The sequence below is a fragment of the Callorhinchus milii genome, unplaced genomic scaffold, assembly GCF_018977255.1.
Source record: "Callorhinchus milii isolate IMCB2004 unplaced genomic scaffold, IMCB_Cmil_1.0 Scaffold1, whole genome shotgun sequence".
In the NCBI taxonomy this organism is placed as follows: domain Eukaryota; kingdom Metazoa; phylum Chordata; class Chondrichthyes; order Chimaeriformes; family Callorhinchidae; genus Callorhinchus; species Callorhinchus milii.
Window position 1 is genome coordinate 74,334,930 of NW_024704742.1, and position 14,572 is coordinate 74,349,501.

General features: G+C 38.5%; 1 protein-coding gene across 3 annotated transcripts in view; it reads right to left on the bottom strand.

Moving 5' to 3' along the window:
* Nucleotides 1–1,272: 1,272 nt before the first annotated feature.
* Nucleotides 1,273–14,572, bottom strand: part of uso1 (USO1 vesicle transport factor) — a 56,902-nt gene continuing 43,602 nt past the window's right edge. For all 3 annotated transcript variants that reach the window (XM_007891908.2, XM_042341292.1, XM_007891907.2), the window contains 8 exons: nt 14,353–14,474; nt 13,612–13,750; nt 10,183–10,361; nt 8,198–8,287; nt 7,082–7,180; nt 5,678–5,767; nt 4,063–4,278; nt 1,273–2,493 (listed from right to left, as the gene is read on the bottom strand). In XM_007891908.2, the coding sequence (XP_007890099.1) occupies nt 2,416–2,493; nt 4,063–4,278; nt 5,678–5,767; nt 7,082–7,180; nt 8,198–8,287; nt 10,183–10,361; nt 13,612–13,750; nt 14,353–14,474 (1,013 nt within the window). In that variant the 3' untranslated portion in view covers nt 1,273–2,415. The remainder of the gene's footprint in view (nt 2,494–4,062; nt 4,279–5,677; nt 5,768–7,081; nt 7,181–8,197; nt 8,288–10,182; nt 10,362–13,611; nt 13,751–14,352; nt 14,475–14,572) is intronic.

Sequence of the window (14,572 nt, forward strand, 5' to 3'; positions counted from 1 at the left end):
TAGTTAACTCGATGTTTCTAAGAACAACTATCTGACAGAATACTATTACAAAGTTTGTGTTAGGTTACACGTTGTCATATTGAACATCAAAATACAAAATTGCATTTGGAATCAACAATAGATCTATTTTGAAACAATCCACTTCAGTCTACCAGGCCAGTCAAATAGCACTTGTAAACTTGAAAAAATTAGTCTATACCTTACCTGCCCTAAAGAGTATTCCCTCAATATAATTTGAAAGTCAGTGATTTCCGAATTGTTGCAAGTTATGGAAAACTACAATCAGATGCGTTTCCACAGAAATTACGCTGCATCTCCTCCCAGTCCAGACACTAATAATAGTGGAATATGTTTCAACATGTCATTCATTTTTATGTCCTTTTATCTAAATCTGCAGAGTATTACAGGTAAGTCTGATTCCATCCTTACCCATCGCACAAAATCTGATGAATTTAAGATGGAATCAGGAAGACTAACTGGCAAATGTTTTCTTTCTCATTCCATAAGTGCTGAAACCATTTAAGTATCCTTGTTATTACTGGCCAGGCTGACATCAGATAACTGAGAATGTTAATAAGAGCAAAGAGCAAGTTCGACTCAGTAACAGGTGGGTGTCCTTATGCCCTCAGCCAATGACCCATTCATCATAACTGATTTCTAAAGACCACAGTGCACTGCAGATTACTCCAAATTTTCCTCAATGCCAGCATTGGAAAATCATTTACTGCATCTAATGATGGATTTACTGTTTGCATTATAATTAGTGGCAATTTTGGGCTCAACTATTCAAGCATGTTATTCAATTTTCTGCTTTCATTTGTAGCACAACAGTATTTCAAACTTTTAACCAGCAAATTACCTTCCCCCAAAAAAACTGTTGACTGATTTTTCTACTTAGGACCATCCTACATGTTAGGTTCAATGGGTTGAGAACATTAAGTTCTCATTATCTAAAGGGAAATAGAAAAATATTTTGCAGAGCAGAGATATTCAGCACATTGCATTAGTTTAACTTGGTACCAATTACAACCTAGTCTAACTGGTTCATTTATTCTGAATTTCATTGCTTCATGAGTAATAAGAGTGGTATAAATATAAATAAGGCTAGCACAGTTGGTCAGGACACAAGTGTTATATTCCAAACCTATTGAGGCAGGTTGTGTCTATGCAGAATATCGATTCTAGATAGTTCAAATGTTTACATCTTAAATTTCCTGATTATGAACTTTATTTTCAACACAATTAAACATTCACTTTATAGAAAAAATAACATTTAGTGTACTTTCTCATTTTATTCCAATTTGGCATAAAAGCCAATAAATTACATAAATCATACAGGATCTATCATCATCAATACAGCCAAGAGTAGCAATTCTTTGCTTGAAGTATTGCGCGAGATTAATAATTCACACTAAATTAGGTTGAAATACCCATCATCCTAAACTTTTCAAATATTGTGTAGTTATTAACTTTGCAACACTGTCTTTTGTTGAATTTCTGAGAGATGCAACATAGCTTTTAAATAAAGTAAAGGCACACTAATTCCTCTACTAGTGATAGACTGGTATAAATATGAATAAAGGCTGGCACAGACAGTCAGCACATAAGTCAGCATGTAATTCCAAATCTATTGAGGTGCTTTGTGCCCACGGTTCCAAACCAAAGGCACCACTGCCCAATATTGATGATATAGGCTTCAATAGGAGAAATGTGCTGCACTTTGTGCTGGTTTAACCCGATCTTACATTATAGATATGCTAGGTTATCTAACCAATATCAGAACTAGGGAAACACATATGGGTTATAATAGTTTGCTGCATTGATAATTTGTACCAGTCTAAAACTAGCCTATATGAATGCAGTCTAGAAATGTCTAGATGATGACATTTATTCTGGGTCTGAAATCTATCCACCTTCCAAGAGTTCACAAGTCATTCTCCAGCAAGAAACTTATGTAAAACAGTTTACCATAGGGAGGCTTGACAGAAACAGTCATAATAACCTCCTACAAAATGCATCCAATCTTCCATTAAAGCAACAAAAAACATTATGATTGGATACTTCTTAGAACTTAAATTACATCAGCACAACTGAGAACTGCTTTTCAATTCAGACATCTCCTGTCTGCTCAATGTACCAAGGGGAATGATTCCAACTTTTTGTTTACCTATTGAACTGAATAAACTAACTTTGGCTTGTTAAAAATTGAATCCATTAAAAAGTAAGTATTCCTGGTAAGAAAAATGAAATGGGTAAAACATAACAAATATTTCAAATTCTCCTTTCAAAATAAACATTCCCAGTTATCGTAATGTGCTTGTAGATTATGCATTTTGCAATAAAAGTAGCATTGATCCTTTTTCCACAACACGATCACTATTTATCTATTCTGCTTGTGGCGCAACTGCATTACAATTAGTTGAGGTCATCCTCATCATCATCTTCTTCATCGTCATCTTGGTCAACGGAATCCAAGTCATCTTCGTCTTCAACCTGTATAAAGGAAAGATATTCTTTTGTCACTGTATTTAAAATGCATGAGGCTGACGTAACTTGCACTTATTTATAGCTGTACATGCAATGGGAAGATCACCAGTGCCATGTACGAGTAATGGTACAATTTCACAACTTTTAGGTACAGACACAATGTTTTACCTGGTTGAAGTGTGCATTTAGGAGTCTCTAATGTCTAGCTTCAGACAAACTGCAATTTTGTTCTCCAGCTACAGACAATCAAGATATTTCTTTCTGCTCTCCACCCAACTGAGCGATTGCAAATTACAGATCTAACAATTTAAAATTATGTGAGTTCTCAGCAAATTCAGCAGAGAGGCTTTAGCACTAAAAATTTCTGTACACATTAGACAGCCAGCAATATAATCGAACACTGTCAGTAGCAAAGTTGGTAACAGCTTTGTAACATATTGTTCTAAATACAAGGTGAGATCTTCTTCCTCTAAATTCAGTTCAAAACTGCTACCATTCTCATACTCAGACTAACAAAACCGAGCTGCAAGATAGCAACAAGATCTCATTGTATATATACTTAAAAGTTGTGAAATTACACACGGGGTGAGTTACTCCCCACACTGTACAGGTCAATCATGGCTCAGCAATTTCTCAACCCTCAATCATGTTCGGAACTGGATTTTTTTTTTTTAGACAAGTACCTCAAAAGTAGGGATTAATGAAAGGGGACCAGAATTAGAGAGAAAAAACGAAGAGTGAGAAAAATACAAAGTCATCATACTTTATAGAAAATTCTTTGAGACGTTCTCCCAATGGGAAATGTGCTACACCAAACGTGAGGATTATTATTAGTTCAGTCACTACATATTTCAGCTATTCATTGAAGAGTGAATAGCACCCCACTAATTAACGTACATCACTGAAATCATAAATAACAAACTAATGTATTTTGAAAGAAGCTCACATTAAGTGTGTCTCATAAGATAGCATATAGTTTATGAGATGATATGGAATCAGCCTGAACTTGAATTATGTTCATGTTTCAGTCAATTAACCCAACATATAGCCTGTACTGGGCTCATTAGTGTGAATGTGGTGCAGTCTGACAAAAAATTTGGGTGGAGTCCTGTAGCTCAGTGGTTAGAGCACTTGCCTCGCAAGCGAGAGACCTGGGTTTGATTCCCAGCAGGGCGAAACCTTGGGCAAGCTTCCTTACGCCACACACCTGATAATAATCCCTCAAGAAAAAAACCCAATAATAAATTGGTCACTTCAGTCCATGACTGTTTGTGGGACACTGCTGTGCGCAATTGGCTGCTGCCTTTCACTCACAAATACACAGTCAATTCATTTTACAATATATTCTGTGAAGCGCTTTGAGGAGTCCAGAAGACAAATGCAAGTATTATTATTATTATTAAATTTAGCTTTCATTATAAGACAGATCAATCTGCATCCAAACAGTCAAGTATAAGTATAAGAATTCATAGACAATGTCTGACCAACTGGCTGGAAATGTTAACCTCTTCTTTTCAGATGCGGATGGACCTGCTATAGATATGCAGATTTTCCTCTTTTTGGCTGGTATCATACCTGTTCTCCAAGTTCTTTGAGTTTGTTTTTCAGTCCAAAGATTTTCTGGTCTTGGTCAGCCAGAAGCACAAGCAGATCATCCTGCTCTTTCTTTGAGTCTATGACATCTTGCTGCAGCTTGCTGTTTTCAGTTTGAAGGATGGCAACTGTACTGTTTGTTGACGCAAGCTGTTGATCCAGGGCACTCTTCTCTTCAGTCATGGCCTTCGTTTGGTCCTGTATTTACATACAAGAAACAACATACAATATTATAGCACCTTATTTACTTCAAAATGTCTCAAAATGCCTCACAGTAATTCCTCTCAAATTCTATCTGCATCAGCAAGATCCCCAAATAACATGAAGTGAATGACCAGTTGATTTGAGGGAATGTTGAAAAGGGCACAGGAAGAAACTCCCTTCTCAAAATAATATAATGAACTCACAGATCATTGTTTAACTTCTCATCCAAAATATGCAAGCTCCAACAATGCAGCATCTAACCCTATCCTAACCTAGACTGTCAATCTAGACAAGTCTTGAAGTGAGGCTTGTACCCAGAACAAAAAGTCTGCATTTGCAACAGCCTCATTAAACTCATAGCAAAGAAATGGGTGAAAACTCGATTGGAATGATGTCTTTCAACAACAAATTAAAGATTTGCTTATTAATACTAATTATTGCAGTCGAATATCATGCCCAAATATATTTATTATAACTCCACCGTATTTGCCCAAACTGATACAGACTGCTAACATTTTAGAAAGCATTTGATCACGCAAACAACTTCAGACAAGGGAATTAATTGATAAACTGATGTGTAATATACCATTAAAACAGAAGGCAGATCGTGCAGCATGTATTGAGACAACAAGACTCAGTTTACTGAAAAATGAACCACAGAGCTACGTGGGTGTGTAACCCAAGCTTGAGTAATGGCTGTCCAATTAACTGGGGTTTAATTTCCACAAACAGTCCATTCTGGACCATGTTCATACCACATATTGACAAATGTCAGTTGAGCAGCATTTGTGAAAATAACATTATACCTCTGTAGATTACTACAGGCAAAGGCTGCAATCGTCCATCCGCCCTGGTGCCCGGACTGCCTATATCCTGCCCTGTTTAGCAAATCAGAGCTCACACTGAGCAATCACACAGTAAGGGTGCAATATACTGTATATACACAGTACAATTGGGATTGTTCTCCTTGGAACAGAGAAGGTTAACGGGAGATTTAATAGAGATGTTCAAAACAGAGAGAAACTGTTTCCACTGGTGGGTGGGTCAGTAACCAGAGGCCATAGATTAAGATAGTTGTCAAAAGAACCAGAGGGGAGGTGAGAAGAAATGTTTTCACACAGTGAGTTGTTTGAATCTGGAATGCACTGCCTAAAACGGTGGGGGAAGCAAATTCGATAACAACTTTCAAGAGGGAAGTGGATAGATATTTGGGGAGGACAAATTTGCAAAGCTATGGGGAGAAAGCAGGAAGTGGGATTCATTTGGATAGTTCTTTCAAGAGTCAGCACGGGCGTGATGGGCCGAATGGTCTTCTTCTGCGCGCTACAATTCTATGAATTAATGCAGGCATAAAGCTGCAGAGATCACTTGATGAAATGGCGAATTTTAAAACCTTTAACTTTCGATTTTCATCCATCAATGCTGATAGTCTGCTTTCCAGCTGTGCGATGTTGCTATCACCGTCTCCTTGTGCAGCCTCCGGCTTCAAAGTGAAAAGAAATGATTCAGGGAAGTCAGCCCACTGATTTGGTTACATTAAACTTAATATAAGAATTTTAATCTTAAAATTGTTCTTTCCTTGATCAGTCTAATATTTAGAAATGTAGATCATCGCAAATTAACAAGTTGCATTTATAAAGCATCTTATTGAAGAACATATAAAACCACTTGGTAAATATAGTTCCTTCTTTGCCAAGCAAGGAACAGGGTGATTAAAAGCTAGAGACCAAAGTCACAGACAAAGATAGGTTTTCAGAAATTTAGACAAAGATCAGAGATCAAGCATGGGAGGGGCAGCAGAGATGGGACGTAGGGCTGGAAAAAGGGTATGGTGAGGAGCGATCTCAAACCAGGGAAATCAACAGCGTCAAGACCTTCTTTTTCTCACAAAATAGTAGTCATATGGCTTTTCACAAAAGATGTCTGAAAAATAGTGGGGCTATGTAGACTAGCAACTGAAAGAACAAGTCTGAGTATATTGTTTAACTGATTTGACTTTCAGCTGAATCACGTCATAGTCAACCCAGATTATGTTTCTGAGTAACCTCACATCTACTGTTGTGCTGTTTTCTACACTTTCAAAAATATAGAATCTTAAGCTCTTACCAATTCAAATATATTGTAAAAGACCGAGAGTGGCTTGTATAAGCAGACAGCTATCCAATACTGTGTACGTGTCTCAGCAGGTAAAAAGCAAGAATGTGACAGCATCGCTACCAAGATGCTTTTAGTCATTTCTAAAACAAAACTAAATGACCACTGTCATTCCTAAAATGGAAAATTTGGTTTCTTCTTTGGTGCATCGAAGTTCATTAAAGAAAACAAAGCAATTACTGGACATTGCATCTGTAAAGGGTTAGACTACCACAGTAATTTCTTGTAGGACTCTTACAATATTTTCAAACACTGCAAATAAACTGAATCAAGCGAATATTTCTAAACATTAATCCACATTATAGAAACTATCATTGTGCTGTTCAATGCCTTGTTTCAGTGGAGTTTATGGAATACATTGTAATAGAAGGTGATGGAACAAAAATGTGGCAATCACAAATTGGAACTCATTGTATTAATAATGGCTTCTGTTAGGTATAAAATTGGGAAATTCACTGTACAATACATCTTTTTTAAAAAAAGGATAAAATCTTGAAAGCTGGCAATGGCAATTTTGTCTGGCTTTTCAGGTCTTTTCTTGGTTGAAAAACACAGAAAATTAAAATGTCAACTACAAACACAATCCAGTCATATTTTCCACCTTCATGTCTCTTTAACAAAAGTCAATGCAACGATCTCTTACCAAGTTCTTTAGTTTCTGTGATAACGCCTGCTTCTCAGCCTGAAGCTGGCTAATCTCTGCAGCCTGTGTCTGTACTTGGGTTCTTAATTTGTCTAGTAGCTTCAATGAGAGAAGAAATTGCAAACAATGTTACTAGTGTGACAGACAGTATTTTTTCTAGACTAGTACAATTCACAAAGATCTTCAGACTTTGAAGGGGACATGTATCGTAATTTGTGGCTTCCAAGAAACCGCTAAATAAATTTAACCTAAAACAACCTTGAAAACTGGCTTTGCTGATCATTTGTGATAGTTGTATATTTCAGAGCACATCTAAGCAAACCACGTCTTTCACACCAATCACTTTATGCAGACAACTACTGATAAATATTATACTGGCAAACTGACATCGTAATCACACAAGTGCTTGTTCCAAAGATTCAAAAATATTAATCCCAGCTATATCGGGAAACATTGCAATAGTTTCCTTAAGTAACTTCCAATTTTACAAAGTTCTACCCTCCACAAGCTCCAGATCATCCAGAGGTTTTCACCCACATTCTAATAATAATCCTTGCATTTGAGAATGGTGTTTTCTCCCAGTGTCCTGGCCAATAACCCACCAAATAAAATTGGTCATGGCTGTTTCTGAGACATTGTGATGTACAAATTGGCTGCCGTGTTTGCCCACAAACACACAAGTTACTTCACAGTATAATCTGTGAAGCACTTTGGGACATTGTCCTGATATGAACAACGCTACACCAAAAGTAGTGATTATTATTTTATTATTTGAATATTATATACCATATTATATACATAATATATGCCTGTTCAGGTGGATGTTTAAAGATTATACTATTTGAAAACAGAATGGAGTTTATCCCAGTGTCAACAACCCCCAAATAAAATTGGTATAACATATATTATACTGACATTCAGCAGAGATCGCCATTGATCTTGCCCGATAGGGCTGAGGATTCTATTACTGATCACACGGTAAACCTATTTCAAATGTTTTCAAATTACTACAGTATGAAATTCGGCAGGAAATTGAAAGCCCCCATAATGTACTTTCACTATCCTGTTCAAAACCACAAAATGCAAATTTGTACATAAACATAAAACAAGCACTACCTTGTGCAGTTCTGATCTCTCTTCATCCTGGGATCCACTGTGATCGGTACCACCTTCTCCATCCCTGCTGCTCATTGTCTGATTTGTCTTCTGTATAAAACAGACCCCATGTTCAGATATACTGCTCAGCGTGAAAGCAACAGCAGCAATCACACATTTAGATTCAATGGTTCACAAAAGAGACTGTAGGTAGAACCAGAAAGGTCCCAAAGTAAAAAGAATACTGCCGTACTGTCTCTCATATCCTGAAGTTATGAGCAAATAACTTTCAGCAAATACATATCTAGTTTCCTCCTTTTTGAATGTGCTGATACAATATAATGGAGCCTCCATTTTGGAAGTTGAAGACTGAAAAAGTGAGAATTGGATTCAGGAACGGTGATGAAATAGTATCAAGTCCAGCCCAGGTAAACAAGTTGCAGGTCTTATATCCTTGAGTTACAGAGGTCCTATGTCAAATGCATTAACTAATACCTTTGTGGGTATGAACCCACATGCTCAGCACAAACCACACATAAAATGGCAATGAATTGGCAGAGATCACTAGTGTAGAAAATGGAAAAAATTCACGCTGACATGCCCCTGTGCAGGTGGGATTATTGCAACACAGCAAAAGTTTGCTGCATCTGACCAGGCTATAGTGGAACTAGGAATGCTTTGCAAAGGTTGGCACAAATAGATCAGTGCTGCATGAATGCATGAACCTGAACACAAACAAAACACCAGAACACACATATTACAAAAAACATTTAGCTGTATCTACAGTCTAACAATTTACATGCACACATTAAAGCTTTGCAGATCATTAAATCTTCACGAGCTCTAAACACTGATGACAATTGCAAACACAGGGGAACCCTTCTATAACGTGGATGTTTGCTTGGTTCAGCAAATTTCTACCCAGGTTAAAAATCAAAACAGTGCCTTCGGGTATTTGACGTCACCGTTCATGTGTGTAGAAAACCGTCCAGCTTTGATTATATAACAAGCATATATAACACTGCACTGAGCTCCTCCTAATGGCTTAGTGGGTGAATGAGCCATGTGCTGTGTGGACCAAGCCATAAACATTATAAAATTTGATCTCTGCTAAATTAGCTGTCCTCAGTTGGGTGGAAATCTAGGCATTGCAATTTGCCTTAGCACCCAAAGGCAAAGAAAAGAGAATGGGGAGGAGTTAGAAAGGTTTCAGATTCTAATCAATACTCAGCGATGAACTGAGGGAAAAACAACAACAAATTACATTTGTAAAGCGCCTTTCACGTCAGGAGGACATCCTAAGGAGTTTGGACAGTCAGGGATTTGGTCCCGAGCAGGGGGTTGGGATCAAGAGGGGTGGAGGGCAGTGATTGTAGTAGTAGGAGGGTGATCGAAGGCACAGTTGAAGAGGAGAGTTTTAGACGTGCCTTGAAGAAGGCAAGGGAGGGAGCAAGACAATGAGACTATGGGATGGATTTCCATAGGGTGAGGGCAGAGAGGCTGAAGGCCCGTCCGCCAATGGTTGGGCGAGCCAGACAGGGGACATGGAGCAACCAGGAGCCGGCGGAGCAGAGGGAGCGGACAGGTCAATACGGTGTGAGCAGGTCACAGAGTTCTGAATGATTAGGTTACATTCCAAACTAAAACAGCCGCTGATACCCAGTGCCGAGGCTCAAACTTAGTCACTTAGGTGAGGAACCGGGTTGTTGCCGAGCCCTTTTGCTCTGAACCTACTACCTTCAGAATAGAGGAAACATAGAAACCACAAAAATATACATTACTTAATTGGTTTCCAATTTCTGAAGGCTCACAGAATAAATAATTTGCTTTGAATACGAATGGACGATTCACAGATTGCCAATCTCCACTAAAAATAGAATAGTCAGAGTCCTACGCGGATATTGTGAGACCCTGATCTATTCCCATGGGTCGGATTATTTCATGGGCCAACCATAGACTAACCTAGTAAACATAACACAGACAGAAATACATAAATCAATTTTTACCAGTTTTTCAATTAAAGATTCCTTTTCCGCCAGCTGCCCCTGTAGTAAGTCATGCCGCTGTTTCAGTTGTTCAACCTCTTCTCGCAACCTTCCCATTTCTTCCAAGTCAGCTTTCGGCTGGATCCCATTGATTTGTGCTGCCTCACTGTTGTGAATATTATGTTGTTGGCTGTCCTTACCTAAGGTACAGAAAGTTGCACATTTGTTATCCAACCTCTCAGTACAGATGTACTACAAAATTTCATTAAAGTTGAGCCATGTCAATTGTTTCAACTTTGTGTCAGCCTGGCTAAGTTGGTAATACTCATGCCTCCGAGTCAGAAGGTTGTTGAAGCCCCACATCAGGACTTGGAACTCAAAGTCCAGACTGATACTCCATGCAGTTCTAGTGGGTGAGCTGCATTGTCGGAGGTGCCTTCCTTTGGATGAGACGTTGACCCAAGGTCCAGTTTGCTTGTTCACCTAAACCCCACGGCACTATTTGAAGAGAGAAGGAAGTTCCTCACGGTGTCTTGGCAAATTGCCCAAATTAATTGGTCATTCACTTCATGGTTATTTGTAGAAAATTGCTGTGTGCAAACTGGTTGCTGTGCTCCCCTACAAAATACACAGATATCCTGCGAAGCACTTTGAGACGCCCTCCTGCCATGAAGTCACTATATAAATTTTTTGTGATTTTGAAACTTTTCTCAGTATTCAAAAATACCTCATTATTCACTCCATAATAATAATAATAATCCTTGCATTTGATATTGCATTTGGTCTCAAAACCTTTCTCTTTGACCGAGCCTTCAGCTCCCCTCTCGACTCTCTTCCCCCTCCTCGCTCCCTCCCTTCCCTCCCCTCACCCTGACCATTTCCCCCCTCCTCACTCCCTCCCTTCACTGTAAAGTGAACTGACTGTATATTTGTGGGCGAACACGGCAGCCAATTGCGCACAGCAGTGTCCCACAAACAATCATAGATTGAAAATGACCAATTTATTATTGTTTTTGGTTTTGGAGGGATTATTATTAGGTGTGTGGAGTAAGGAAACTTGCCCAAGGTTTCGCCCTGCCTGGAATTGAACTCAGGTCTCTCGCTTGCAAAGCGAGTGCTCTAACCACTGAGCTACAGGACTCCACAGGTAGCTTAAAATCATAAATTGAGAAAACAGATGTTACAAAATGATTAAGGTTGACAACATCAGACGCAATATATGAATCGGTGATGGAAAATGGTTGAACAATATGAAATCTAGCAGCATTTAGTGATTAAGACAAAATACTGCAGCACAAAAAGCTGAAACAAAATATGCCGTATTTACCTGTTCAGATGAAGGAAATATATCCCATTGCACTATTTCAAAAGAAGGAAATTTCTGCCAGTGTCTTTCTTGTAGGACAGATAAAAATAGCTCATTCACTTCATAACCATTTGTGAGATTGTTGTGAACAAATTGGCTGCCCATATTTAGTTACAAATAATAATCCTTGCATTTGACATTGGGTCGTGATTGATACATCACACCGATGAAATGTCTCAAAATGCTTCAAAGGATTTGCTGTTTGTATTGGTGAAATTAGCAAGCAATTTGCTCACAACAATGTCCCTTAAACAACTATGAAGTGACTGATCACTTTTTTTTAACAGTACCATGGGATCTTTAAGATGTGGTGACTTTGTGCTCACAGTCTAGGCTGACACTCCAGTACAGTGCTAGTACACAGTAACTACACTTGATAGAAACTTTGTGAAACCCTTTCAGACATTTGACATTAAGGCACTATATTAAATGCAAGTATTATTATTATGTACAAACATCTACAACAAAAACAATTTGCATTGATATAGCACTCTCCATGCTGGGCGGCGTCTCAGAGCGCTTAACAATGGTGGAGCCTAAGGCCGAGCCAGGGGGAGGGGAAGGTGACTGTAGGCGCGGTCGAAAAGGAAGGTCTTCAGGCGCGACCTGAAGATGGGGAAGGAGGGGGTGAGGCGAAGGGGTTGAGGGAGGGAATTCCAAAGTTTCAGGGCGTAGTGGTTGGAAGCACGACCGCTGATGGTGGAGCAGAGGATTCAGGGGATGCGGAGGAGGCCGGACTGAATAGAGCAGAGGCAGCGGGTACTGCTGTGGGGAGAGAGGAGGTTAGAGAGATAGGGGGATGCCAAGGAATGGAGGGATTTAAACACAAGAGTCAGGATCTTGAAGTCGATCCGCTCTGTGACAGGGAGCCAGTGGAGTTTGGCAAGGACTGGAGTAATCGGGGTACAAATCTAACTAATCTAACTTTAATTGTATGAAAATTCATTAAAATGTACCCTCTCTTCATAAAATCTCTTCATAGGCTTCCTTTCCAATAGGTCAGAGGTAAATTAAAAAAAACTATGGTGAGAAAAAGACTGAAGGTCACTTTGTTTTGGCAACCACAGATGGTGCAGAGAAGGCTCATTAAGTTTCTTTTTGAAACCTCCTAAACGACAGGCACCACTAACCTAATCTACCCAGATACTCAATCAAATCTACCCTGATCCCCAATCACAAGATTGGTTTGGATGAAGAAGGTCCATCTGATCTCATCCCTTCAGAATACTCACCTTACCAACTTCCCATCACAGCATCAAACTGCTTTTTAAATGACTCCAGCGTCCTGGAGTAATCAACCTTCTTGGCAAACTATTCTAGTCATTAATTACCCTCTGTGTAAAGAAAAACTTCCTGGTATCTATCTGAAATTGTCTTTTGCAACTCTAAACTTAAGATTCTTGCTCAACCTTCTTCATACCTCCTAAAGGTTTGTTCTGGGTTTACCTTTTCAATTCCATTTAAAATTGTATACACTTCTCTATAAGGTCCCCCCGTGTCAAGACTGAAGAATCCAATCGTTGCTCATAGCTCTGCTCTCATCTACACAGCTTTGAGGGCCTGGACCGGTGCAGTCTGCCTTTGTTCTGCTTGTTTCCTGTGATTTATTTTTATTTCGGAGACATTGCATAGCCTGCTTTCACGTTTAAATTGCAAAATAAAAAATTTGGTAAGGTAACCAACCCAAACTGCTATTGCAATAAAGCCATGGAAAAGACAAACCACCTCTCTGTGGCAGTCTAGAGACAAAGAGGTTTTATTGATTTATTTATAGACAAAAAGGAGCCGTTTGTTATTGTGTGAGAAATTGAGAACATTTGGAATCACTTGCTAAAGTTCTCAGTTTGATCTATGTTCCTAATTTGACCCATACACCACTGAAAGTCAGCACAGAATTAAAAAAATAGGATGGGTGAGCAGTAACATTTAACCATTTTAAAACAATCGGTTGAACAATTTTCTTGAGAAAAGAAAGCGAGAAAAGAGATTGGGAAATAATTTTCCATTATTGTATTTTCGGGATACTAAAAATTAGATAAAATAATTTGAAAGAACTGGTTTAATAGTATCAAGTGCTGTAGTACCTTGCTGTATTTTGAGGAGGTTGTACTGGTCCCTTAATTGCTGAACCTGTGAAGTTTGCTGTGTTATGGTTGCTTGGCTCAATTCATTCTCGCTGCTCAGGGCAGATACTTGTTTCTTCAAATCATTCAGTTGCATATCCTGAATTTTAGAGAGAGACGTCAGACCATCAGGAGATTTACGGAAAACAAAACTTAAAAATGTTGATGTCTATCGATCTATAATAATAATAATCCTTACATTTGATATAGCACTTTTTATGTATTCATGTGTATTCATACATCACAATGTATTCAGACAATGTCTTGAAGTGGGATTTGAAAGTCAGGAGGGTAAGTCAAAGGGAGTTCTAGGAACAGAGGAGAAATGCTTTCTTCTGATGTTGCAGTGGATAGAGCGGGGAGATGAAGCAGACTAGTCATTGAAATTAACTTAATCATTCCTTGAACATATTCAAGACTGAGATAGATATATTTCTTATTGCAAAAGGGATTAAGGGATATGGGGATAAGGCGGGGTTATGGTATTAGCTGGAGTTAGATTAGGAGATTGTCAATTGCACTGCCTTCTTGATGGCTTCATACCTATCTCATAGTAAAACTATCTTGGGATGGAGAAAGAGAACTTTTAAACTTCAAAATATAGATCTTCACCCTTTTTGCAAGCTTTGGGTGCAAGAGAAAAATCTTAAAACAAGGTTATTTGTAATAATTAGGTATTTTTTACTGAAATGTAGAGGTTACCTGTTCCCGGATGAGTTCCTTGTATTGGTTAACTATACTGTCATGCTGTTCCAATGACTTCTTCACCTCCTCTTCTTTTTTCTCATCTTCACTGGATTTTTGGACAGCCTTTATTATAAGAACTGGATTGAAAATAGACATTACTTTCCTCGTTCTAATATAATTAAATTAATATTTGTGCAGCAAAACATTTCTATTTTACCTGCTGGAATAATTAATT